Source organism: Sminthopsis crassicaudata, chromosome 2, assembly GCF_048593235.1.
Source record: "Sminthopsis crassicaudata isolate SCR6 chromosome 2, ASM4859323v1, whole genome shotgun sequence".
NCBI classification, from domain to species: domain Eukaryota; kingdom Metazoa; phylum Chordata; class Mammalia; order Dasyuromorphia; family Dasyuridae; genus Sminthopsis; species Sminthopsis crassicaudata.
In genome coordinates this window covers 368,878,037-368,903,651 of record NC_133618.1, presented here as the reverse complement: position 1 = coordinate 368,903,651, position 25,615 = coordinate 368,878,037, and the positions used below count along the sequence as shown (strand labels likewise).

General features: G+C 32.1%; 1 protein-coding gene across 2 annotated transcripts in view; it reads right to left on the bottom strand.

Moving 5' to 3' along the window:
• LOC141556651 (serine/threonine-protein kinase MRCK beta) overlaps positions 1-25,615 on the bottom strand; it is a 152,998-nt gene that overhangs the window by 78,070 nt on the left and 49,313 nt on the right. For both annotated transcript variants that reach the window (XM_074291108.1, XM_074291109.1), the window contains 4 exons: positions 22,076-22,171; positions 10,461-10,609; positions 8,103-8,196; positions 3,305-3,505 (listed from right to left, as the gene is read on the bottom strand). In XM_074291108.1, coding sequence (XP_074147209.1) covers positions 3,305-3,505; positions 8,103-8,196; positions 10,461-10,609; positions 22,076-22,171 — 540 coding nt within the window. The remainder of the gene's footprint in view (positions 1-3,304; positions 3,506-8,102; positions 8,197-10,460; positions 10,610-22,075; positions 22,172-25,615) is intronic.

The following is a 25,615-nucleotide window of genomic DNA, read 5'->3' as shown; positions in this document are numbered from 1 at the left end:
TATAACACTGATGCCTAAGCCAAGAAGGGCAAAAACAAAGAAAGAAAATTATAAACTAATCTCCCTAAATAAACTGATGCAAAAAATTTTAAATAAAATATTAAGAGCAACTTATCAGTAAAATAATAACTATGACCAGTGGGATTTATACCAGGAATGCAGGGCTGGTTCAATATCAGGAAAACTATTACCATAATCTACCACATCATTAACAAAATCAACAGAAATCATATGATAATCTCAATAGATGCAGAAAAAACTTTTGACAAAATACAGCACCCATTCCTAAAAAAAAAAAAAAAAAAAAAAAAAAAAAACTAGAATTTTCCTTAAAATAATATTTTAATAATATTAAAATAATAAATCTCCCTTAGCAAGTGATAGAGAAATTCCATTTTAAATTACTGCAGACAAAATAAAATACTTGAGGGTCTCTGCCAAGACAAACCCAAGAACTATATGAACACAATTACAAAACATGTCTCACACTAATAAAATCAGATCTAAACAACTGGAAAAATATCAATTGTTGATGGGTAGGCTAAGCTATTTAATATAATAAAAATTACAATTCTGCTTAAATAGGCCTATTTATTCAAACCAAATAATAACAAACAAAAGGTCAAAAATATCAAGGGAATTAATGGAAAGAAATACAAAGGAGGTGGTTTAACAGTACCAAACTTAAAACTATATTATATAGCAGCACTTATCAAAACCATTTGGTACTGGCTAAGAAATAGAGTAGTGGAACAGTGGAACATTAAATATACACTTGACACAATAATCAAGGCCTATACCAATCTAATATTTCATAAACCTCTAAATTCCAGCTTCTGGAATAAGAACTCACTATTTGACAAAAATTGCTAGGAAAACAGGAAAATGGTGTCAAAAACTCAACATAGAACTACATCTCACACACTATACCAAAGTAAGGTCAAAATGGATGCATGATTTGAGCATAAAGGATGATACCATAATAAATTAGGAAACAAGGGATAATTTGTCTATCAGATTTTTGGAGAAGAGAGGAATTTAAGACAAAAGAAGAACTAGAGAACATTATGAAAGGCAAAATGGGCAACTTTGATTATATTAAATTTAAAAGTTTTTGAACAAACAAAACCAACAGAAATGAGATTAAAAGGGAACTACAAAGCTGGGAAAAAAATCTTTACAACCAGTGTTTCTGATAAAAGTCTCATTTCTAAAATATTTAAAGAACTAGGTCAAATGTATAAGAACACAAGTCATTCACCAATTGATAAATGGTCAATGGACAATTTTCAGATGATGAGATTAAAGCCACCTATGGCTGTATGAAAAAATGTTCTAAATCACTATTGATTAGAGAAATGCAAATTAAAACAAACTCCCAAATACCACCTCACATCTCTCAGATTAGCTAAGATGACAGGAAAAAATAGTGATAAATGCTGGAGGGAATGTAGGAAAATTGGGACACTAATGCATTGTTGATGGAGTTGTGAAATGATCTAACTATTCTGGAGAGCAACCTCAAAAGGCTATAAAAGTATGTATACCCTTTGACCAGCAGAGCCATTTGTGTCTCAAGGAAATCATAAAGGAGGAAAAAGGACCCATATGTGCAAAAATGTTTGTAGCAGCTCTTTTTGTGGTAGCAAAGAATTGGAAAAGGAATGGATGTCCATCAATTGGAGAATGGCTAAATAAGTTGTGGTACATGAAGATAATGGAATATTATTGTTCTCTAAAAAACTATGAACAAGCTGATCATAGAAAAGCCTGGAAAGATTTACATAAACTGATGCTAAGCAAAATAAGCAGAACCAGGAATACATTGCACATTGTTGCTGTTAATGATCACTATGAAAGGCTTGGTTCTTCTCAGTGGTTCAGTGATCCAAAGCAATCCCAATAGACTTTGGACAGAAAATGTCATCTGCATCCAGAACTAAGGAGACTGAATGTAAATCAACACATGCTATGCTTACTTCTTTTTTCTAATTTTTTTTTCTCTCCCATGGTTTTTCCCTTTTGCTCTGATTTTTCTCTCCCAACATGATTCAAAAAGCAATGTGCATTAAAAATAAACTTATTACAATTTTTAAAAAAAGAGAAACTTAAGAGTAAATAACTTTAAATGTGATAATTATGTAGTTAAGAAATCTTGTCTTAACAAAGCATATTTTTTGAAATGAGCTATACTCTAAAAAATCAGAGTAATTCTGTTAAGACATTAAAGTTAAGACACTTTAGGAACTGCAACTGTTTGTGGCCACTGGGATATAATTTTGTAAATTATGGCATGATCTCATGGCATGAATGCTCCTGAAAAAACTGTGCTCGATGAATAGTTGTATTTATTCATATTTTCCCCACTGTCTTTCCTTATAATTTCAGATATGCCATCTCATAAAAAAAAATAATAATAATGATATTAAAATAAAAAAAAAACAATCACTTCAAAGATCTGTTGTAAAAGTTTCTAAATGTATTTTACAGTTCTGTCTAACTCCTCTCTACAACAAATTACTAAATAACTAATCTTCATGATTTTTGCATATTCATTAAAACACATGTTTAAGTATAAAGTAATTAATTCAAACTCAATAGGTGATCTATTCTATGAAGTTTGAATGTTTAAATAGTCAATACTAGATATTATACCATTTCAAGCATTTTAAATTCTAAATGGTATTGAAATAGCTTTTTTTTTTTTTTTTTTTTTTTTTAAGGTGGAGATCAGATCATGAAAACTATAATGAATTGAACTTTTAAGTGTGGGAATCTAGTGATCTCATTAATTCTCCTCAATATGTTTCCTAACAAACTGATAACAAAGGGATTCTTAAATATCTCTGAACTGAATAACCAGCAGGACATTTCTAAAGATGTTTCTGCATCTTCCCTCATAGTCTAAATGCTTTAAAAAGCCTGAAATGAGCAATGAAAAGACAGCAAATGGATTGGATCATTGCCGTGCTTTAATTTAGTACATCTAAAGATGTATTAAATCAATGTGAATGTATAGTGATACTGACCAATAAAATACAGCAAATGGAACCCCAGAAGTATGAAACAATTACCATGTTATTCTTATATTCCCTTTTTGAATCCAAAGAGGTTGGGGCCATTAACAAATAACACAGTCTACACATCAAGTCAGGAGAAGAAAGCTCTTCATTCCAAATAACATACTTAGCAAATGTTATGACACTATACCTTCTAAAAGTACCATTAATGTAGGTGAAATTATTATTTTACATATGCAAAGAAACAAATATTATACTAGTTATTTAGAAATATTATTTCTTACTTCATGATTCATGATCTTTCCATAAGTTTCCACTAATGATTCTGCATAAAAAGGTGTTTCACCATATAGCATTTCATACATGCAAACACCTAGAGACCACCAATCACATTCTGGACCATATTTTCCCATTCCATCCTCCATTGCTTGTAGAATCTCAGGTGAAATGTAATCAGGTGTACCCACTGCCACAGAAGATTGGACCTTAGAGAAGACAAAGTTTTTAAATTAAACCTTAGAAATCTACCAATTGCTCAATACTCATTTAAGCTTCTCTGAGGATCACTTTTTTCACCTGTAAAACTGGAATAATATGTGCACTATATTTCTTAGTTATTCTGAGAAATAACAGCTTGTAAACTGTAAAGCTCTACAGAAATGCAAGCTATTATTTCTTCCAATAAAATTCTGCTACTTTTTTTTTTACAAAAATGACTATAAAAGAAAAAAGAAATAGTTATGAAATAAAGTTAAACTAATGATCATATTGAAAGTCCAGTATGAATAAGCAAAGTTCAGTTCAAGAGATAAATTTTAAAATAACCAATAATATATATCTACCTCAATATTTTAAAAACTTTAAAATATAAAACTAAATGTAGATTCAATGTTATGAAAGCTGTTTTCAAGCATCTGAAATTATTTATTTTTTGCTTGATTCCAGAATGCAAAACTAGGAACAAATTCTCCCTGCTCTGCCCCTCCCAAAAAGCTTCCTAATAATCAACACAGTCCAAAAGTGTAATGTGGTTTTCTCAGGATGTTACAAGTCCCCACAACTTACAGTGCAGATAATGATGACTTGGCGATAAGGTAGAAGGAATGCCTAGAGGGTAAAATGCTGCATGCAATGACCCACAAATGCCCTTTCTACTCTTTATTCTATGCTTCTCAGAGATACCTTACATTAAGGAAGAAATACCTATATTATTACAAAAGGGTATATCACTACACTATTTTCTATATTGCAAATTTGAGTTTAAGGTAAGTCTTGGGTTTTACTTGCTAATGTAGTAATTATTACCACAATATAGAAGGACTCATCTAAAGCAATCAGGCCCCAAGACATGTATTTCAAGTACATTATATAAAGATTGTGAATACACTGAAAAAGATTGCTTTGGAGTACTCTTTTCACTGAGAAATGATAACCTTTTTATCCTGTAGTAGAAAACCTTCATTTCTCCGACTAAATTTCATCACCTGACTAATGTAATGAAAAATATAGCAAGACATGTAACGTTAACATGCAGTTCAAAAAATTTTATCTCTAAATTTTACTATCTTGAAAATATTTGTTACAAGTAAATTTGGTAAAAGAAATTTTTTTGTGTATGCGTGTGAGGCAATTGGGATTAAGTGATGTGTCCACGGTCACGTGGCTAATAGTAAGTAATAAGTGTTTAAGACAAGATTTGAACTCAGGTCCTCCTGATTCCAGGGCTGCTACTCTATCCACTGCACCATCTAGCTGCCCCAAGAAAATTTAGTTCATTTTTTTCTCAAAAATATGGTTCATGCCCAGGGGCCCCTTAATTACAATAAATTTTAATTATATGGCCAAAAGGAAAAAAAAAAATGCCATACAGAGTTCAGTTTATTTTATTTTTACATCTCTGTTAATAAGATGTTTTTATGATATTCAATTATCATCATGCTATACAATAAGAAGATATAAACGCTAAGTAATTTATGTAGCCGATTACAATTGGTATCAGTTTTATATAACCAAATAAAGTATATTTGAGATCTGCTTGAGGTGCAGGGGAGAATTGACAGAGCAAGAAGCTGCTTTGAGGATCTCTATAAAGCCCAAAAGGCATATTTCAGGAGGATCCAAGAAGCTAATTTTCCCAACATTTTTTTTGGCAGGGCATACTTGTGATCTAAAGTATTTGAAGATACACAGGGTAGTCCCAGGGTCCAGGGGGGGGAAAAAAAAAAAAAAAAAAAAAGAAAGGAAAAACTATTGCTCTCCTTGTCTTTCCCTTATCAGTTTCCTATCTCAAAACTGAAACCAAGGTTGCCTCAATTTGATCTCAAATAGATAACAGAGGCTGGCAATGCTACCCTGTTTTTTAACACCAGGGAGTCCTGGGACCCAATAACTGTGTTATTTGAAAGAATACGAAATTCAGAATCAAAGTCTAGGTTTGACTCCCCAATTCCACCCCCTTAATCAGTTATATGAAGTTGGCAAGTTATTAAATTCCATGGACATCAGCTGAATGGAAGTATCAGAATGGGGATAGCAAATCAATGAACTTTCATTAAGTGCTCACTACTATGTACCCAGACAGGTATAATATTTATTAGTTTAAAAATTATGAACTATTGTGAAATTATAAAATAAATATCTTATAGAGGCAGCAGTGGGGTATATTGTAAAAAGTACTGGGTTTGCCATCAGAAGATCTGGGTTCAAATCCCAATTTTGCTAATCAGCAATTGTGTGAACTTGAATAAATAATTTTCTTTCTCTTGGACTGCCCTAGATGATCCATCTGGTGCTTAATACTAGAATCTATGACTTGTAATCCGGAGCTATATCTAGCTGTCAGCTCATGATTTTTGTAAAACACTAGCTAAAGGCAAACTCTGAGAATCAGGAAATCCAGCTCCATTAAGTCCCCTTGATTACGGGTCTATTATAGGATAAGAGGGACTAATCTTTCCATCCCTCTGTATACAAAATGTGGGTTAAAAAAAAATTAGTATGATACAAAAGAAAAAAATGTCAGACATGGAGGAACAAAGTTCTTAAATTCAAATTTTACTCTTGAAAAATGTAAGTGATATGTCCAGGGTAAGCTTTACCTTCTTCACATATCAATGGAGATGGGGTAAGCAGTTATTTCACAGAATTGAGTATGTAAAAGTTCTTTGTAAATCCTGAAAGTTTGCATGAATGTCATTTATTATTTTAATGTTAAACTAATCTGCATTAAATTTAATCAGATTGATTTCCTACCTGAGATGTAATGGGGGAATGGAAACCTTGACTGGGAGAGCAAATAAGTCAAAAATAATTTTGGAGCATAAGTTAGTAAGTAAATACCTGTTCAATTCCTATTGTATCAGGAACCATGCTCTGTGCTAGATCCAAGCGAGAACAAGAGAGAGCACAAGACAGAGACACAGAGACACCAAGCCTAGGAAGGACTTTGGACATCCACAGAGCAAAAAGCACTGAGCTCAGGGTGGGACTCAGATCCAGCAATATGCTGTAAGAGGGATGGTGCTAGACTTAAAATGAGGAAGACCTGGGTTCAAATACCACCACTAGTACTTACTAGGTATGTGATTCTGGACAAGTCACTTCACCTCCTTGGGCCTCAGTTTCTTCATATACAAATGAAGGAGGTTGCCTACTTGCTAAATGATTTGTCCAGGTCAATGGTTCAGGGGCAGGACTTGAATTCAGGTCTTCCTGACTCTAAAGCCAGCTCTCTATCCACTATGCCCCACTGCCTCTAATAATAACAAGAACAATTATCACAACAATAAGAAGATATGAAATAAATTATGTTAATATCCTTGTGAAAATATGTGACTCTAAGAAATGTGCCACAACTGCCCTGAATGAGTTCCAAGCAATAAAATCCAGATAAATCACATTCAAGGCACTGAAAAACCTATCAATAATCTCTGAAAAGCTACAGAGAACAGAAGAGATTCTGAAAGCCTGGTGCTAGACCAATGTTATAATTTTCAGGAAAAGGAAGAGGGAAGAATTGTAGAAAGCTTTGTGAACCTGCCTTCAGTTCCTCATAAAATTTAAAAAATAGAAAATCCCATTAAAGGGATATTTTGCAAAAACTTAAGAAAAAGAAAGACTGCAGTATATCTTGATTATGACACAATCTTGAGTCATACTGAACATTCATTTCACAAAACCTTCAGGTCTTTAAAACATGAACTGCTTTCTAGAAACATCTCATACTTGTGCAATTGGTTTTTGGGACTAAAATGTAGAATTTTCCATTTATTCCTATAAAATTTCATCTTATTAGACTGAGTCCATCATTAAACCTTTTAACATCTTTTTGGATTCTAATTCTATTTTCCCTGTTAGTTGTCCCTTCCAGGTTCATGTTGGATAAATGCAAATTTCACTTGACATCAGTGTCTTCATTAAGTAATTTAATAAAAAATATTAAATAGAAGAGCGCAGAGCCCAGGGGCACATTAATAAATTTTGTCTTCCAGGTTGACTAATATATTAATTAACATTCTTTGGGTCTACCCTGTAAACTAACTCTAAAACCAACTATACAAACTATTATCAAGTCTACATCTCTGTCCAATGAAGGGATGATTTGGGGCTTCATATGTGCAATAAATAGGTGCTTTATGTATGTAATGCACCAAAATAAATCCTATTTTTTTCATAAAACATAAATTTTACAAGGATAACATGGCAAGAATGAGTTATAAAAGATTAAGTTCTGTTTAACAATAATGATTTAGGCTTTTATCAGTGACACAAGATGACATCAAATAAAGAGAAAATATTATAGAGAAATAATATAGTTTTATGGTATCAGGATATTTATTATTTAAGGAAATTCTATAATATTATGAGATACTTAATAGTATTTCTCAGAAAGCATAAATTTTTCAGTTACTCAAATTTTAAAAAACATTTTAGTCAGTTACTAGTACTAAAGTAGTATGTTCACTTCTGATCATACTGATTATATAATTTTCTCAAAAAAAAAAAAAATAATAATAACCATTTACTCTGCAAAATTTAAAATCAAAGAAAAACCCCAAAGTGGAAAATGCCCAAACTACATACAGTTCCATCGTCATTCATCTTCAAACATGATCCAAAGTCTGCCAACCGAATGTGACCATTCATATCCAAGAGAATATTGTCAGGTTTAATATCTCTGTTAGTTAAAAAAAAAAAAAAAAAAAAAAAGTTGAATGAATTCAATCCAATATAAACAAAATCAAAGCCCTAATTTAGCACTGATCTGTTGAGAGCATGCTAATGTGATGTAATGAGTAGTTATAATATAATAGTTATTATTCAAAGAAAAATGTTTCAGGACAATGATAAACAGTCTAGTGTTTTGCTTTAACTAATCACATTAAGAGAGAACAAAGAAGAATTTTGCAATATTTTACATATTATTGTAACATTTCTAGCATTTCAAAATAATAGCTACCATTTTTATACTGCAAAAATTAATTCATTTTATCTTCACAACAATCCTTGAAAATTGATGCTATTATCATTTGTTTTATTTTTGTTTTACAGATGAGGAAACTTAGGTAGGCACAGTTTAAATGACTTGCCAGGGTCCCTCAGTGAGTAAATATCTGAGACCAGATTTATAATATCGGAGGACAGGTTCTTCTAGACAGCAGGCCTGGTACTCTATCAAATACACCACCTAGCAATGAATACTGTTTCAACAACTTGCCCTGCTAAGCTCAAACAGTCAGAGGCAGCACTTTAAACCAAGTCATTTGGCTCTGAATTCAGCTTTTTATTTACTACACAACACTGACTCTCTTAACCTTTAAAAGCAAGGAGAAAATCTGAATTTATTGATATTCAATTCTCTGCACACAAACAGGAACTTTCTCTAACAATACTCTTGTTTACACTGTTCTGCAAAATACATTCCAATGATTTTTTCTTTAAAAAAAAAAAATCAGAACAATTGTACAAAATAAATTTTATTTTCTAAGTGATTTCTTCCCAAAGATTTTCCTCACTTAAAAAAAAAAGGGAAGAATCAGAATCAAAAACAATCACCACCACCAAAAAACAAAACAAAACAAAACACAATATAACATTTCAATTCACATTTTAAAGATATACAGAAAACCTCTATCCATAAGTCATATGACAACATAACTAAGGGTTACATACTCTTGGAAAGTACACATAATCTAATGGTTACTTACCAAGGGATATTAACATGAAATCATGCTAACTAGGTTCATTATGTATTTCTTATCTTATCTCACCAGGCCCTCACTGCGAATATTCTATGACTCCCTTAATCACTTCATTTACACTATTCTCTACAATAGCTGTTCCAAACTTCACCTTTCCTCAAGTCTCCCCACATTCTTACTCCAGTTTCTTCAGATGTAGAGTTTCTTTTTCCTTGTCTCACATCACTCAAGACATCTTCCCCTACTGTTTCCATTTCAGTTTCAGATGAAGAGGTCATCCTCCTTTCCAGGACAAACTCCACTACATTATCCACATACGTTACAGTATCTTTTCCACTCTCTTGTATCTTTAATTTCTTCCTAAAAGGATGTCTCTCTTCCATCTACAAACATACCTATCTCTCTCCTATCCTTCCTTAAAAAGCCTTCACATGATTTTACCTCTCCACTACCTATCATTCTGCATTTCTCCTTGCTTTCTCAGCAAACTCCTACTTTTTTACACTAAATTCTTCCACTTTCTCTTCTCTTACTCTCTTCTAATACCTCGAGTCTGGCTTCAAAAAGAATTTGCTTTCTCCACAATTAATAATGATTTCTTAATTATAAAATCTAATGACTTTTCCCCAATTCTTATCTCCCAACTCGTGGCATTTTCACTCCTCCAATGACTACAATGCTCTTCTTTTCACCTCTGGCTTTCTTCAAGACTGACTTCAAATCACACCTTGTGTAAGAGTTAGCCAGTTTTTCTTCTCATGTTGCTTTTGTACAAAAATACAGTTAAAAGAAATTCTAGATGAATTAATGATCAATGAAAATAATGATATAAATTTTCCTATTCAAATTCACAAACCCTGTAAAAACTACCCACAGAATTCTTTGGACACCAAATTAAGAATCATTGTTCTAAACTGATATTTGTATTCGAAGGGAATGATTTAATACATTATTTGCACAATCAATGAAATTACTTGCACAACTAATTTGACATGGTGTACAAGACACTGGATTTGAAGTTTAAAAGCTTTGGTTCAAATCCTGACTGACATTTAGGGCAGCAATCATTAACCTCTCTAAGCTTCACTTTTTCCTTACCTGGAGAACTCCATGAACTTGAAGGGTTGAAATTTTTAAGTCCTTCAGAAATATTAGCTATTATTACCTATAAAATGAGGAGATTGGCTTAGATCTCCAAGTACCTCCTAATTATAAAAATGGCTGATCCTGTGATTCTCACCTGTGAACATAATGTAGCTGATGAATGGAGTGTATGGCCAGAACCATTTCACCGATATAAAATCTTGCCATATCTTCAGGAAGTTTGTCTTCAAACTTACTGAGGAGTGTCAGTAAATCACCACCAACATAATAGTCCATTACCAAGTACTATAAATAAAGGAGGAGAAATGGAAGATAAATTTTTAGTCACCACTGGTAAAGATGAATATGACAAAGGTTAAATTCTTATTGTCAATTAGAAGTGAAAAATCTGCTTGAGACAAGAGTATATTGTAACAAGCATAGAATAAGATACCTCTGAGTTACTTTCCCCTCCCTTTTGACAGTCTAACACTATAAAACATTTTATTCTAACTTCCCTCTTAATTTTGATGTTTTATCTATCAGTTGCATACTCCTGGGCTCCAAGGAAACTTGCCATCTGAGCAACATTGTTTTTCTTCTGGGCAAGAGATATATTGAGACCGTTCTATCTTTTTTAAAACATCTTCTTTCTTGAGTTTCCTTTCATACTCTGAATTTTCCTATATACCAGTATAAGCTTTCTTGTACATATCCAACATGTCAAGAGACATACTGTTCTTCATGTATTATGAGAATGTTTTTTTTTTTTTTAAATAGCTTTTTATTTACAACATATATGCATGGGTAATTTTACAGCACTGACAATTGTCAGTGCCAAGCCTTTTATTCCAATTTTTCCCCTCCTTCTTCTCACCCCCTCCCCCAGATGGCACGTTGACCAATACATGTTACATATGTTAAAATATACATTAAATACAATATATGTATATATGTCCAAACAGTTATTTTGCTGTACAAAAAGAATCGGACTTTGAAATAGTGTACAATTAGCCTGTGAAGGAACTAAAAAATGCAGGCAGACAAAAATAGAAGGACTGGGAATTCTATGTAGTGGTTCATGGTCATATGAGAATGGTTTTTATAATTATCTTTATCTTCTTGCATGGAATAACACATAATCTACAACACTTTGGTCCATAGTGTACTTAAGCATGGAATTACCTGCTTTCTAAATCATACCCAAAGAAGCATTTGGTACTATGAAGAAAATGGACCACCATTTACAACTCCTTTAAGGGTCTCAGAGACTTTATTTGCAGTAGTAGTTCTGACATCTAGATAGCATGTAAAAGCACCAGGCTGACCATCAATACTTTCTCCATATTGTGTTCAACGTGTCCATGCCAAATTTATTAAGGAAATTTGATTTGTTAATGTGTTAGAACATCTTTTAACATGGTCTAAAACAAGTTTATCATTCAATTAAATATTTAGTGCCTAGTATGTACAGGTGTGTTAAAATTATTCTCTATTGTCCATTATGGTATAAAGATTTGTAAAGTTCTATCAATAGAGCATAAGTTCTGGCAAGTCAGGAAGACCTAAAGCAGAGGTTTCATTAATGGTCCATAAAAGCAAGGAAACCAGATTGAAATGTAACTGGGAAATATTTAACAAAATAACTTAAAATAAATTAAGTTAACGTGTGGCCTACAGAATTTTTATGTACTGTTAAATAGCTGTTCTGCATTTGACACCACTAATTTATAATATACCCCAGGACCCATACTCAATATTTTTATCAAATGACCAGTTTGGTTAAACTGAAAGTTCATCACCAGAAGGCTGGCCACCAGACAATGAATCTTTTCAGATATATCTAAGTCTAAAAGGCTTTTCCACTACTACCATTATTACTACTTTGTTGCTGCTGCTACTACAATAACAAATACTACTACCCACCAAGTCACAATGATTTGTGGTGCTTTCAGGTTTACCCCAAAATAATGGCCAAAATTATCATGTTTTTGAGTACATTTTACTCATACACTTTTCCCCTCTAAAGTTCAGAAGTCAAAAATAATAAAAAAGGACAAATTCACTCAGAGTGAATGCAGCACAGAGATTATTTAATATAATATGTACATATTTGAGTTGGTGAGGATAAACTCTTGACGTGTGAGATCTGTTGATATTACTGTGTCATGATACTATGTGCCACATCTGAATATGAAGTATATAAATATGAAGTTAAAATAATCTTTTTCTGGAAAGTAAAAACACCACTATTATGTTTCTCAGTATCATTCATTTTAGTAAGCACAATAAACTGGTTTCTTCAAAAGACTCTTTTAAAAACTAAAATGACTTGAGAATATTTCTAATCACTTGAAATTTCGAACAATTAAACTTAAATGTCAAATTTGTGCCATTTTAAAAAGTGAGATTTTTTTTTTTATAAAAATCATAACTAGTTGGAAGAGAAAAATCTAAACAAAGACAATAGAAACAAATAGTTGGAGTAGAAAAATATAGAGAAGGGAAAAGGAAGAAGGAACAAATTCATATAACACCTACAAGTTCCAGGCATTATAGTAAGCACTTTAAAAATATCATCCCATTTGATGCTCACTACAACCTTTCAATGTATTTACTATTATTCCATTTTATAGTTAAGGAAACTGACGCGAATAAAAGTAAAATGAAGCAATTTGTGCAAGTAGGTTTAAGCTATGCCTTTCAATGTTCTAGGACAGTCATGTCAAACTCAAATAGAAATGGTTCCTTGTCATACAATGATTTAGGAAACCACAAATTAATGTTCTCTATATTGTATCATATTTTTATTTAATTTGTTAAACATTTCCCTTTAATCTGGTTTGGGCCAGGCTCTCTTTTAAGCATAGAAGGACCATAGAAGACTACAGAAGAAGTGTATTCTAGGATCTCTGGTTCAGAATTTTAGCATTATCATTATCCCATACAAGTAGGCAGTTACTAAATATTAGTGTTTCTACTTCTTCAGAATCTCTTACATTCTCATCTCTTCTCTTCTCTCAATTTGTACAATCTTTCTCCTTATTTTGGACCTCATCAGCTCTCAAATGGATAATCTGAAAAAAACATTCTAATTCTTCTCTGTGTTTCCAATCTCTCACTTCAATCCATCCTACCTACTTTTCTTTAGTGCAGATCAGATTATGTCACTCCTCCCAATATATTTTTCTTGGACATTATCCTCCATCTATATACTTTGTGATCCAAACAAAGTGGCCTTCTCTCTTTTCATCATACATGACTCTATATCTCAGTACTGTCTTTCCTGTTCCTATCACATAAGCCCCTCTCTTCCTCCAACCCTATTCTTTCAATACTTAGAATGAAATTCCCTCCTTACCTCTGTCTCAAGGATTTCTTCTCTTTCCTTTAAGATGAAGTTCCAGCACCATCTTGAATATGAGTCCTTTCTTAATTCCCTCAATAATTACTGCCTTTCTCCCAAATTATTTTGTGCATTAATTAACTTGATTTTTATGCTGCATATTTTTATATGTGCTGTCTTCCTCAATAGAATACAAGTTCATTATGAGCAAAGATTATTCCATTCTCTGTATCTCCAAAGCTTAGAATAGTGCATGGCATATTGTAGGCACTCAATAAATATTGTACTGATTATTTGAAAGAGTGGACATGCATTGCTAAAAATTTCTTTCCTTATCTGTGCATTCCCTAGAAGCTAGGATCTAAAACAATGAAATTACAGACCTAAAACATGTCCCTATCTTAAAAAAAAAAATTATTTTTAAAAGTTAAAACTTATTTTTTTAAAAAGGATATATATATATATAGGTACACACATATCAATCTTGTAAGAGAATGGACCTCAATTCCAAATACCTTTACTGCCATGTGCTTTTCATTGCTAGTGCTCCTCTCTAAATGCCTATATAATACAAACCTCTCAGGCTGAAGAAGGAGCCTTCTTCTGCCTTTCCTCTTTTACTAAATGGCCTTATAAAATTTCTTTCTAAAACTAATGATAATAATGGTAAAACATTTTTGAATCAAAGTTTCCAGGTAGTCTTTAAAGACTACAATTACCAATATACATTTTCATATTTTTATCCTGATTCTTTCCTTCACAAGTTATTGAATATCAAGATATTTAGTTCAGAAGATCTTGGGAAGTTCATGTCTACTTTTTTTTAAACTTATTCTCTATAGTAATCACCCATGAGATGGTCTATTTGCTTATCTTTAACATGAGTAAAGATATGACCATGGGTCTCTACTGCTTTTGGATACATCACGAAAAAAAGTATACCTACTTCTCTCTCCAAAGAGAATCTGTAAGCTTCTGCCAATATGCTGAAATTTTTTCTTCATTTTCTGATATTAACATGGATGTGACTAAATTCTTCTAGTTATATATTAAAATCATCAATTGACTGCATAAAGACCACACATTGAGTACAAATATCAAAATTAATATTTATAGATAACCTAAACTTGTGTTTAACCTAAAAATTGGCAACTTCTACCCTCTTATCTTGTTTAATTAGAAAGAGATGCAAAAGACTAAATCTATTTTACATTTTTATTTGCATTCTTTTCAATGACCAAATAATTCATTTCTAATTGAACTATACTTCCAATAATGACACTCATATTTTTTCAAGTAGAAGACAGTCCTTCCCCTAAATTGCATTTGAAAGTCTTTCCAATTTCTAACCTGAGAAAACTTTTTTTTTTTTTTCATTTTTTTCTTTGAGGTCTGCAGATCTGAAAAATGCTCAACATATTATAGTGAACTGTAGTTTTAAATCTTTCAAAATAAGTAAATAAACAAGTAAACTGTAATAAAATATTTTTTAAAAGTCATAAGCTAAAAAGTCACAAGCTGGAAAAACCTCCCCACAAAATCACCCGACTGCATAAGCCCACATATAAATATACTGTGTATGGTGAAACAAAGTGAAGTGGATTATCCTAATGAGGGTAGTCAATTATCACTGAAAGATTGTGAGCCTGTCATATTGGCTAAGATGACAGGAAAAGACAATGATAAATGTTGGAGGGAATGTGGGAAAACTGGGACACTTAATATGTTGTTGGTGAAGTGGTGAACTGATCCAACAATTCTGGAGAGCAATTTGGAACTATGCCCAAAAGATTATCACACTATGTATACCCTTTGATTCAGCAATGTCTCTACTGGGTCTCCTTCACAAAAATATCATTAAAAAAAAAGGAAAAGGATCCACATGTTCAAAAATGTTTGTAGCAACTCTTTTTGTGGTAACAAAGAATTGGAAAAGGACTGCATGCCCATCAATTGGGGAATGGCTAAATAAGTTGTGGTATGTGAATGTAATGGAATATTATTGTTCTGTAAGAAATGATCAGCAGGATGATTTTGGAAAGGACTAGAGAGAGACCTATATGAACTGATACTAAGTGAAGTAAGTAGAACCAAGAGAACATTGTACAGGCAATATGAAGATTATGTGATGATAAACTGTGATGTCCCATTCCAATAGAGCCATCTGCATCCAGAAAGAAGACTATGGGTAGAGATCACAACATTTTTCGTATTATTTGCTTGCTTCTTTTCTCTCTCTCATTTTCTTTTCCTTTTTGATTTAATTTTTCTTGTACAGCATGATGAATGTAGAAATATATTTAGAAGAAATGGACATGTTTAAACTATATTAGATTATTTGTTGTCTAGAGGAGGGGGATGGGAAGAAGGGAAGGAGAAAAATTTGAAACACAAGGTTTTGCAATGGTGAATAATGCAAAGTATCTTTGCATGTATTTTTAAAATAAAAAGATATTTAAAATAAAATAAAATTATAAAAATATAAAAATTTTAAAAAAAATAACAAATTTATCTAGAGGAACATAAGATTTAGAATATCAATAAAAGTAATCAAAAAAGTACAGATTAAAGAACTCCTCTAGACTTAAAACTATATTATAAAGAAGCAATAATCAAAATCATTTACTATTAGTTAGAAAATAGATCAACAGAACAGACTAAACAAAGGAGAACTCATTAACTTAGTGTTTAAACACCACACAATAAATTATTTTTAAATTGGATAAGAACTACTGGAAAAATTGAAAATTATGCAGAGTAAACTAAAAAGAATCAAGAAAATAATATACACAGTAATTACAATAATAAAAATGGAAAGATCAATATAACAATAGAAAGTGAATGTTACAAAATTACAGATAACCATAATGGTTCCAGAGATACAAGATGCCATCTCTCTCTAGTCCTATGCAGAGGTGGAAGGTTTACAGATGTGAATTGTTTTTTGTTTTTCAATGTAATCACTGGCTTTGCCTCTTATTTTCTTCCTTCCTTGTTTTTTTTTCCCCCCAAAAAATATTTTTGCTATATGGGATAATTCTTGGGGGTGGAGGAAGGGAAGGGTACAAGAAGAAATTTAGGTGTACAAAAAAGATATTCAAAAAAAATTAAGTTTACATTTTATACTAGAGGCAATAGGAAGCATAATTTATTGTAAAAAGGGATAGAATTAAATCAAAGGGATGGGAAAGAGTTATATTAATATTTATAATAAATATGGTTATGTTTCTACAGAATAGTCTTAGTGTAGTTTTAAGTTATTACAGCTGAAAACTGCACTAAGATTTCTGGAATATCTTGAGGGTAAACAAAGAATACAATAAAAAGAAATCTAGGAAACAAAGAGCTAAAAAATATTAGGTGAAGCTTGGCCAATATAGGTAGTTCAGCTAACTCCCCCCAAAAAACTGTTCCAGATAAATACACCATACCAAATCCTGATGAGGAAACCCAAGAAAAAGTGACAAAGACAATCATACTCCCAGTCCAGTTAGCAGAGAGAAGGAGGCAGAAAGAACTATGGATACTTGAAAAAGATCTGGCCAAGGGTGGCCCTGGAAAAGACTTCAAATCCCAGACCCAGAACAAGATACCTAAGCTCATACGAGGTACTAGAATAGGTACTATCCACTACTCAGGCCACTGAAGAACAAGGAGAGTGATAAAGAGTTTTATTAAGCCCTGACCAGAACTCAGAGAGAAGTATGTTCAAAATCAAGCAGCAATAATATGGTTCATATTCCAGGATCAGAGGTGGGTCTCAGTTACAGAAGCCTATAAGAGAATAAAACGTAATTCTAACAGCCTTGTGATGAACAGAATCTCCAGAGAGAGGACTATGGTAACTGAAGGTGGATCACAATGTTTTTATATTTTTAGTATTTTTACCTTTTTGTTGTTGCTTGCTCATTTTTTTTTCACATTTTTCCCCCTTTTGATCTTATTTTTCTTATGCATCATGATAAATGTGGAAATATGCACATGTTTAATTTACAATGGATTACCTGCTGTCTAGGGAAGGAGGGCAGAGTGAAGGAAAGGAAAAAAATTGAGAACACAAGGTTTTGCAAGAGTAAATACTGAAAACTATCTTTACATGTATTTCAAAAAAAAACTATTATTAAAAAAATAAATAAATAAAAGAGAGAGACACCAAAAGAGACAGTGACAGAGAGACAATGGTAAAGAGAATAGCCAGGACAGGAGACCCAGACCCCAAGGGAGTCTGACGTTCTGTCACTAAAACAGAAAAACAGAAAAATTTCCCAATTGGCTGACAGAGGTTGAATCCAGCGGCAAATCAGTACTGCTTAAACCCAAACTAAGTCAAGAACTTGCAGAACTCAGACCAGAGGGGCAATAATCAAAATCTTCCTTGGATCAGATCACTTTGAGTGCACTGAAAATTTATTGTTCCTGTGGTCATAGATAAAACCCATTATTCTAAGAAAGGGGCACATACACCTTTCTTTCAGAAGTGTGCAGAATCTAGCTCTAATATCAAATCAGGAAGGAGAATGGAAAAATGAGACAAACATGAAAAAGAATCCTACCACAGAAAACTATTATGGTGACAGGGACATTCAAGATACAAATACAGAATAACTAACTGTAGAACACCCTAAAAATAGAGCCTCACGAAAAAAACAGCTCATATAGCAAACTCAACTAGATTTCCTGGAAGAGATGAAGCAAAAAGTTGTTTAAGAGTTTAAAATGTTTTTATTGATAAAATTAAAACTTTGGAAAAAAGAACTGGAAAGGGAATAAACAGCTTGACACATAAGGTATAAAACCTCGCCAAAACAACAAATTTCTTGAAAATTAGAATGGAAGCCACTGATTCCATGAAATAAGAAAAAATATTAAATCAAAAGACTGAAAAATAGATTAAAATAGAAGATATTTCAGAGCAAAAATAACTGATATGAAAAATACATTGAGAACAAATATACAATCAGGACCAAAAAAAGAGAAAACTGTACAGATCTCTTTAGAAGAAGAAAGCAAAACTGAAATATAAAGAATTCCTTCACCAGGAAGATTAAGGAATTATCTTATATAATATATATTATTTATATATATATATATATATATAATATATATATATATATATATAAAACTATATAAGCATAATATAAAGATCATCTTATATAATCTTATATAAACAAGGAGGAATAGTTCATTTTTGAACCTTATCCTCATAAGCAAGAACACACACACACACATATACATACACACAAATACTCAATGAGGGGAAAGGGGAGAAGGGGAAAATTAGAGAAAGAATAAATTAAGTGAGAGATTAGTTCTAAGAAAAATAAGCAACTAAAGTTCTTTCTGAGGTAGCAAAGAATGAGAATCTCTAGAGTGTGTTCATAAACTGGGCAATTATATACATAAATATAATGAAATAATATTGTGCTGTAAGTGATGAAGAGGATGGAATCAGAAAAACTGGGAAAAAAATGTATGAAGTGATAGAAAGTAAAATGAAGACAAATAGGATAATAATATGGTAAAGACAAACAACTCTGAAACTCTCATCACTATAATGACCAATGAAGAGAGGGTGGTGGTACTATGTAGTGGGGAGGAGGGGGTGAGACAGGGAGAGGGAGAAAGAGAGATTGACATAGCCAATGTGGAAACTGGTTTTACTTAATTATTACACGTTGCAACGGGATTTTATTTTTTCTTTCACTCTCAATTTGGGCAGGGGAATTTTTGCTGATTCAAAACAAATATAATTTGAAAAGAAAAGAGAAAAGAAAATATTTTAAGTTATCAACAGAAGGAGAAACAGAAACAATACAGTGAGTCTTCTTTCTCATTCATGCCCTGTCATGGATACCTTTAATTCTGTCTTCCTCACTCCTTTCAGCTTCCTTTTTTTGCGTTAATTTGTCCCACAAATTGTAGGGTCCCCAAAAGAAGAGAATGTCATTCTTTTTGTTCTTATTTGTATTCCCAGAGCTTAACAGAGTGGATGGCACACAAAAAATAAATTTTATTATCTGTTGACACACAGTAATAAATACCTGTTGATTTCTTTCATGTGCTACAGACCATCAGGACAGAAGAAAAAAATAAATAAGGAATTTGGAAAACATCCAGATATTTTTTAGAACTTATTCTTTACTGAAAATAGAGCAGCTAATAAATTTGTGGCCTATCTAATCTTATCAACCAATTCTCTCTGTGCTGCTTTCCAAATATGTCCGTTTCCTTATCCTTAAATATCTTTCTCTAGATCCTACTATCACCTCAAAACCCTGCCCTATATCTATCTGTTCACCCTTTCTCACATAAAACTGTGGACACATCTTTTTATACTTGTTGCCTCTCACTCACTCCTTAATCTTTTGAAATCTGTCTTTCAACTTCATAACTCAACTGAAAAGGTTCTTTCCAAAATAACAATGAATTACTTAATTGCTGAATTCTGATGGCCTTTTCTCGGACCTCATTCTTTTTGATATATCTGCTGCATTTGATGCAGCTCACCATTTTCCTTTCTCTTGGGTATCGTCTCTTCTCTGGACTTTATCCCAATTCTTCTCCTTGTCTGAATTCTCTTCAGTCCCCTTTGTTAATTCATTATCCATACAATGCCCTTATAACTGTTAAATCTCCCAAGATCCTAGGCTTTCTTCTCTTTTTCCTTTACACTCTCCCTCTTGATAATGTCATATCTCTATGTAGATGACTCATATCTTTATACATATGGCCATAGTCTCTCCTAGTAGTTACAGGGTCACATCACAAATTAATTGCCTATTAGTACTTCAGACTATAAGTCCTGCAACTATCTCAAATAAGTGTCTCCATTTGAACTCTTCTTTTTCCTCTAAATCCTCTTATCATGCCAGATTTTCCTATTTCTATCAAAATAGTATCCCATATTAGCAACTTTGCTACTTTGACTCTCCATTTCTTCCTTAATCAGTTTCCAATAAGTTGCTTATCCTTTCCCTCACCCTTCTTTTCTCCCTTCAGCATAACTACCATCTTCTTCATAGATTACTGTGTTAGCTTACTCACTGATCTTTCCTCACTCATTTTTGAAGTCATCCTAAGAGAGAAACAGGAGGTAGCATGTGCCAGGCAAGTCAAACAACCACTAACTCCTTTCAAACCATGATGGAGACAGCCCAAGAGCCTAAAGAATAGTAGTATTCTTCAAACCACCAGACCTCTTTTCAGACCAGTCCTCATACAAAAGGAAGAATCATAGAAGAGGTCTACCTTCCATATCTCCACCAGCAACAACTGCTGATAAACTGCCACCAACTGGAAGAAAAGTAGAGGAGCGCTGAAAGAAGCAGCATTCCCATTCCTGCCTCTGTGTATTAGTTTGGGCTTTTATCCATGTCTGGGTCATCCTCTCTTCATTTCTCTATCATTAACCTTGTTAATGCCTACCTCATCTTAATTCAGAGAAAAAAAAATTTCTCAAAATTTTTATAGCACAGTTTAGAACCTCAACTTCACAATTATAATATTCTACCTTTTTATTATACTTATTTCTGTAAGGATATCCTATCTCTATTTAAATGTAAGCTCTCTTAAAAAGCAATTATCATTTTTCATCTCTCTGTATTGCCAAAATTTTAGCTAAAAGGAATTTGCAAAAGTCATTATCAAAAACCAAAATTCAGTCTATGTTCCTCAGGGCAGTAAAATAGTAAGTAAAAATAAGCAAAGACAGTAAAATGTGGAAACAAGAATTACATAATATTAAAGATGGAAGGGAGAGGATTAAAGCTAGCTGAGAAAAGCAAACCCAGTACAAAGGCTTCTAAAACAAATGCAGATAATAGGACTTATGAATTACAATTAACTGAATAAGATCTAAAATCTAAAAATGCTAGCATTACAAAAGGATAAAATTCTAAATAGATTTGTATAATTCACTTGAAAAGACAGAAAATATTTTAAAGTACTAAAGTCTATATTTTGTTGTCGTTCAGTCGTTTCAGTCATATCTCACTGTGATCCAATTTAGGGTTTTAGAGTAGAGTGGTTGCCCATTTCTTTCTCTAGCTCATTTTACGAATAAAGGACTGAAATAAAAAGTGTTTAATGAATTCACACATAGTTAATATATATCTGAGGCAGAATCTGAACTCATGAAGGTAAGTTTTCCTCATTCCAAGCCCAATGTTCTATCTATTGTCAATACATAATATCTAAATACAACAGAATACAATTCCTGGACATCCCAAAAATAATAAAATAGTTTTTCTTTGTTGTTAAATTAAAATAAGCCATGTAGTCATATGTTCTGTTAATTTTGCACTTCTATTGTCCCCCAATTATCTCATTAAAGCTAGATTATTTTCTTATAGTTAGACAAAGGAACCAAGAAAACTAAAAGAAATATTATCTACAGAGTTTGGTATGTATTGGTTTCCCAAACCTACCAAGTAGTTCTCATCTTGAAAGGCATAATGTAAAGTTGTGATCCACTGACAATCACCGTTCACCAACACATCTCTCTCTTCTCTAAAACAGGCTGTCTGCAAAAAAGGGAAAATTAAATTGATATGGAGTCTTTAAAAAAAAAAAAAAGTCAACTTATATTTCTATTAAAATGAAGTCTATCTTAAATGCAATGAAAACTGTTCATAAAATTTTGAGGAATTAAGAGCAAGAATGTGCAATGTTACAGTATATGTAATTTTTTTTCAAATATAACCCATAACCCTCATATTGATTTCTCAAGCATTCTCTTAATGAGACTTTAAAGAAATCTTTGGGGTTTTTTTTTCTCCCCTACTACCATAAAACTTTTCTCATAGGGCTTCCAAGTCATGAATAACAAAGTTAAATAGTACAAGTCCACAGACAGATGCATGAAATAGAACACTAGAAACCTCCCTCCAATTAAACATAATACATTAAAAGGATTGTTCTCTGAATGGGTAATCAGGCCATTTCAGAAATTAGGCAAATATACTTCCACCATAGCAGACAGTTTGTGAAAATCTGGATGATTTGGAGCTGAGAATAGCTTACATACTGTAATATAGAGTTCAAGATGATAAATAAGCTTCATAGGCTAGACAATGAGCAAAAAGTTAAAATAAAATTTAATGGTGAAATAAAATGGTGAAATAATAAGTTCTACAAAAGTTTTTTTTTGTTTGTTTTTTAACTCCATTTCACACATACAAGATGTGGAATATATGGTTAGACTACAGTCCATGTAAAAAAAAGACCTGGAGATTTTAGTGAGCTTTGAATAAACAGAATGACACTATAGCCTTAAAAAGCTAATGCTATCCAGTAATGAACTGAACCAGCTACACCCAGCAAAAGAACTCTGGGAGATGACTATGAACCTCTACATAGAATTCCCAATCCCTCAATTTTTGTCCACCTGCATTTTGGATTTCCTTCACAGGCTAATTGTACACTATTTCAAAGTCCGATTCTTTTTGTACAGCAAAACAACTGTTTGGACATGTATACATATATTGTATTTAATTTATACTTTAACATGTATTGGTCAACCAGCCATTGGGGGGGGGGGGGGGACGGAGTGGGGAGAGGAAGGAAGGGAAAAATTAGAACAAAAGGTTTGGCAATTGTCAATGTTGTAAAATTACCCACGCATACACCTGGTAAATAAAAACTATTCTTTAAAAAAAAAAAAAAAAAAAAAAAAAAGCTAGTGCTATTTAAGAAAAAGAAAAACTTTATTTTATTTATCAAGTTACTGATGCTGAAAATTGGGACTATGATGAAGGACTATTAATGATTTTGCATGGAAGATTGACCAATACAATTACCACAACAAGAAAGCCAAAAGAACTTAAAATTGCTTTGGTCAGCAAACACATGATAAGATAGCCAGAATAGTAATTCAGAATATGAATTTATTTGTAAAATATTACAGAGAAGAAAAATAGTAAAGAGAGTAAAGAGAACAATCTGAACAAAGTAATCTGAAGGGCATTTAAGGATAAAACTGTGAGAAAAACAAACAGATGAAAAATGGAAAAGATCTGTAGTACTTTTTAATATTCTTTAGCATCAAAGAAAAGTAGTTACCACATTTAAACTCTAATATTGTTTTCACAGATATAAGTATAAGAGGAGCTAGAAATTATACTTTAGAGAATAATAATGTAAAAAACTTGACTAGACAAAAAAAAATAGACAATTGAGAATGCTGAAAGACTCATTCTAAAAGAGGTGATACCAAAGACATGAGAAGAAAATTCTCCAAAACTTTATTATTAATCTTTAAGGCAAAAAAGTAAATAAAAAAACTAATAAAAGGCATTTATTAAACTCTCATTATGCGCAAAACACTGGTGAAATAAAAAAAAAAAAAAAAAAAAAAAAAAAAAAAAAAAAAAAAAAGCAATCCCTGTTCTCAATGAGCTCCCAATCAAAGTCAAAAGAGCTTTAAGTTTCAGCTGCAAATCAGATGGAAAAATCCCATGGTCTCTAGGGTATAGTGACAAGAACAGAGAGCAATGCATTTGCTTTTATGCTACTTCTATTTACAAAAATTTATGTTTCTGATTTTGAACCATTTGACAGTGTCAAGAACTTTGGTTAGAAGTAAAAAAAAAAAAAAAAAAAAAAGACTTTCTTTTCTGAGTCCTCATTAGCTATCGTTGCTGAAAAAGTAATCTCAAAGGCAAGGCATTAGTTACCGAGGAGTCCAGGAAAGATCTCCTTCCAAAGGTGAAATATGACCTGAAGCATGAAGGAAGTGAGAGAAACTAAAAAGAATAGCTGGGGAGATATTCTAGGCATAGGGTCAAAAGGTCCAGAGACAAAGAATCCAGAGATGGTTCGTCATGCTCAAGAAATAGTTAGTATTATAGTGGAAAGTAAGGGAAAGAATTAGAATTTACTAAAGATGTACTATGTGAAAAGCACTAGGATACAAAGCTGGTATGATACAGATACTATTTTCAAAAAAAGAACATTATATGGTAGGAAAAAATGCTAGTCTTAGAAAGAGAAAAGTTCAAATTCTAGTTCCAACACTTAATCTCACCCAGTCTGGATTATATTTGCACTACTTAGTCCACTTGGCTATGGTGTGGAAACTACCTTTAAAAGTCTTGAAGAATTTCTATCTATAAATATGTATCACTATTATTACAATTTAATGAGGGGAGAAGAATACACATAACAATAAGTACAATAAAGAGTTGGAAAGAACTGAGTTTTTTGAAAAAAGAGAAATCATTTTTAAGGTATAGTGGTCAGAGGGATTCTTGGAGAAGATACATTGACCATTTAAATAAGAACCAGAATTCAAGATAATAAAGATTTCACACAAGGTTTTTAAGGGTGAATGTTGAAAACTATCTTTGCCTATGTTATGAAAAACAAAAAGTTATTTAAAAAAATAAGTTTTCAAACAGATATCATGAAAGGAATCATTAAATTAGGAATGATAAGTACTGTAGAGAGTAAGACAATTAAGATGACTTTTTGGTCTATGTTGAGGTTGAAGTTATGCCAAGACAATGAAGCCAGGCTATCTTTTCAGTAAAGTAGGGGATAAAGAATCTGAGTACTACAGAAGCTAGGGCAAAATAGGTGATGTAAAGAATGTAGAAAAAGTTTAATTCAGGCATTATGATAAACCGGGTATAGAATAAACAAGAGATAAATAAAAGGGTTTGCTGAGCAGCAATGAATTTCTTTCAAAATTGACTCTAACACTATTAATATGCTATAAATCTAATTGTAAAAGAATGTTGTTGTAACAGAAAAAAAAAGAGACTATGTATCTTTTAAACTCAAGTCCTAACTTCCATTTTCATTAATTCATTTTGCTTATAAACTAGAAACATAATGAAAACCTGAAACTTCTACCAAAATTTAATTTGTCTTTATAGTAATTCCAAATCTAGTCAATATAATTCAAAGTAAAATGTAGGTCAGACTATTGAAAAGATAAATACACAATAAAATTGAGAATAAAAGAA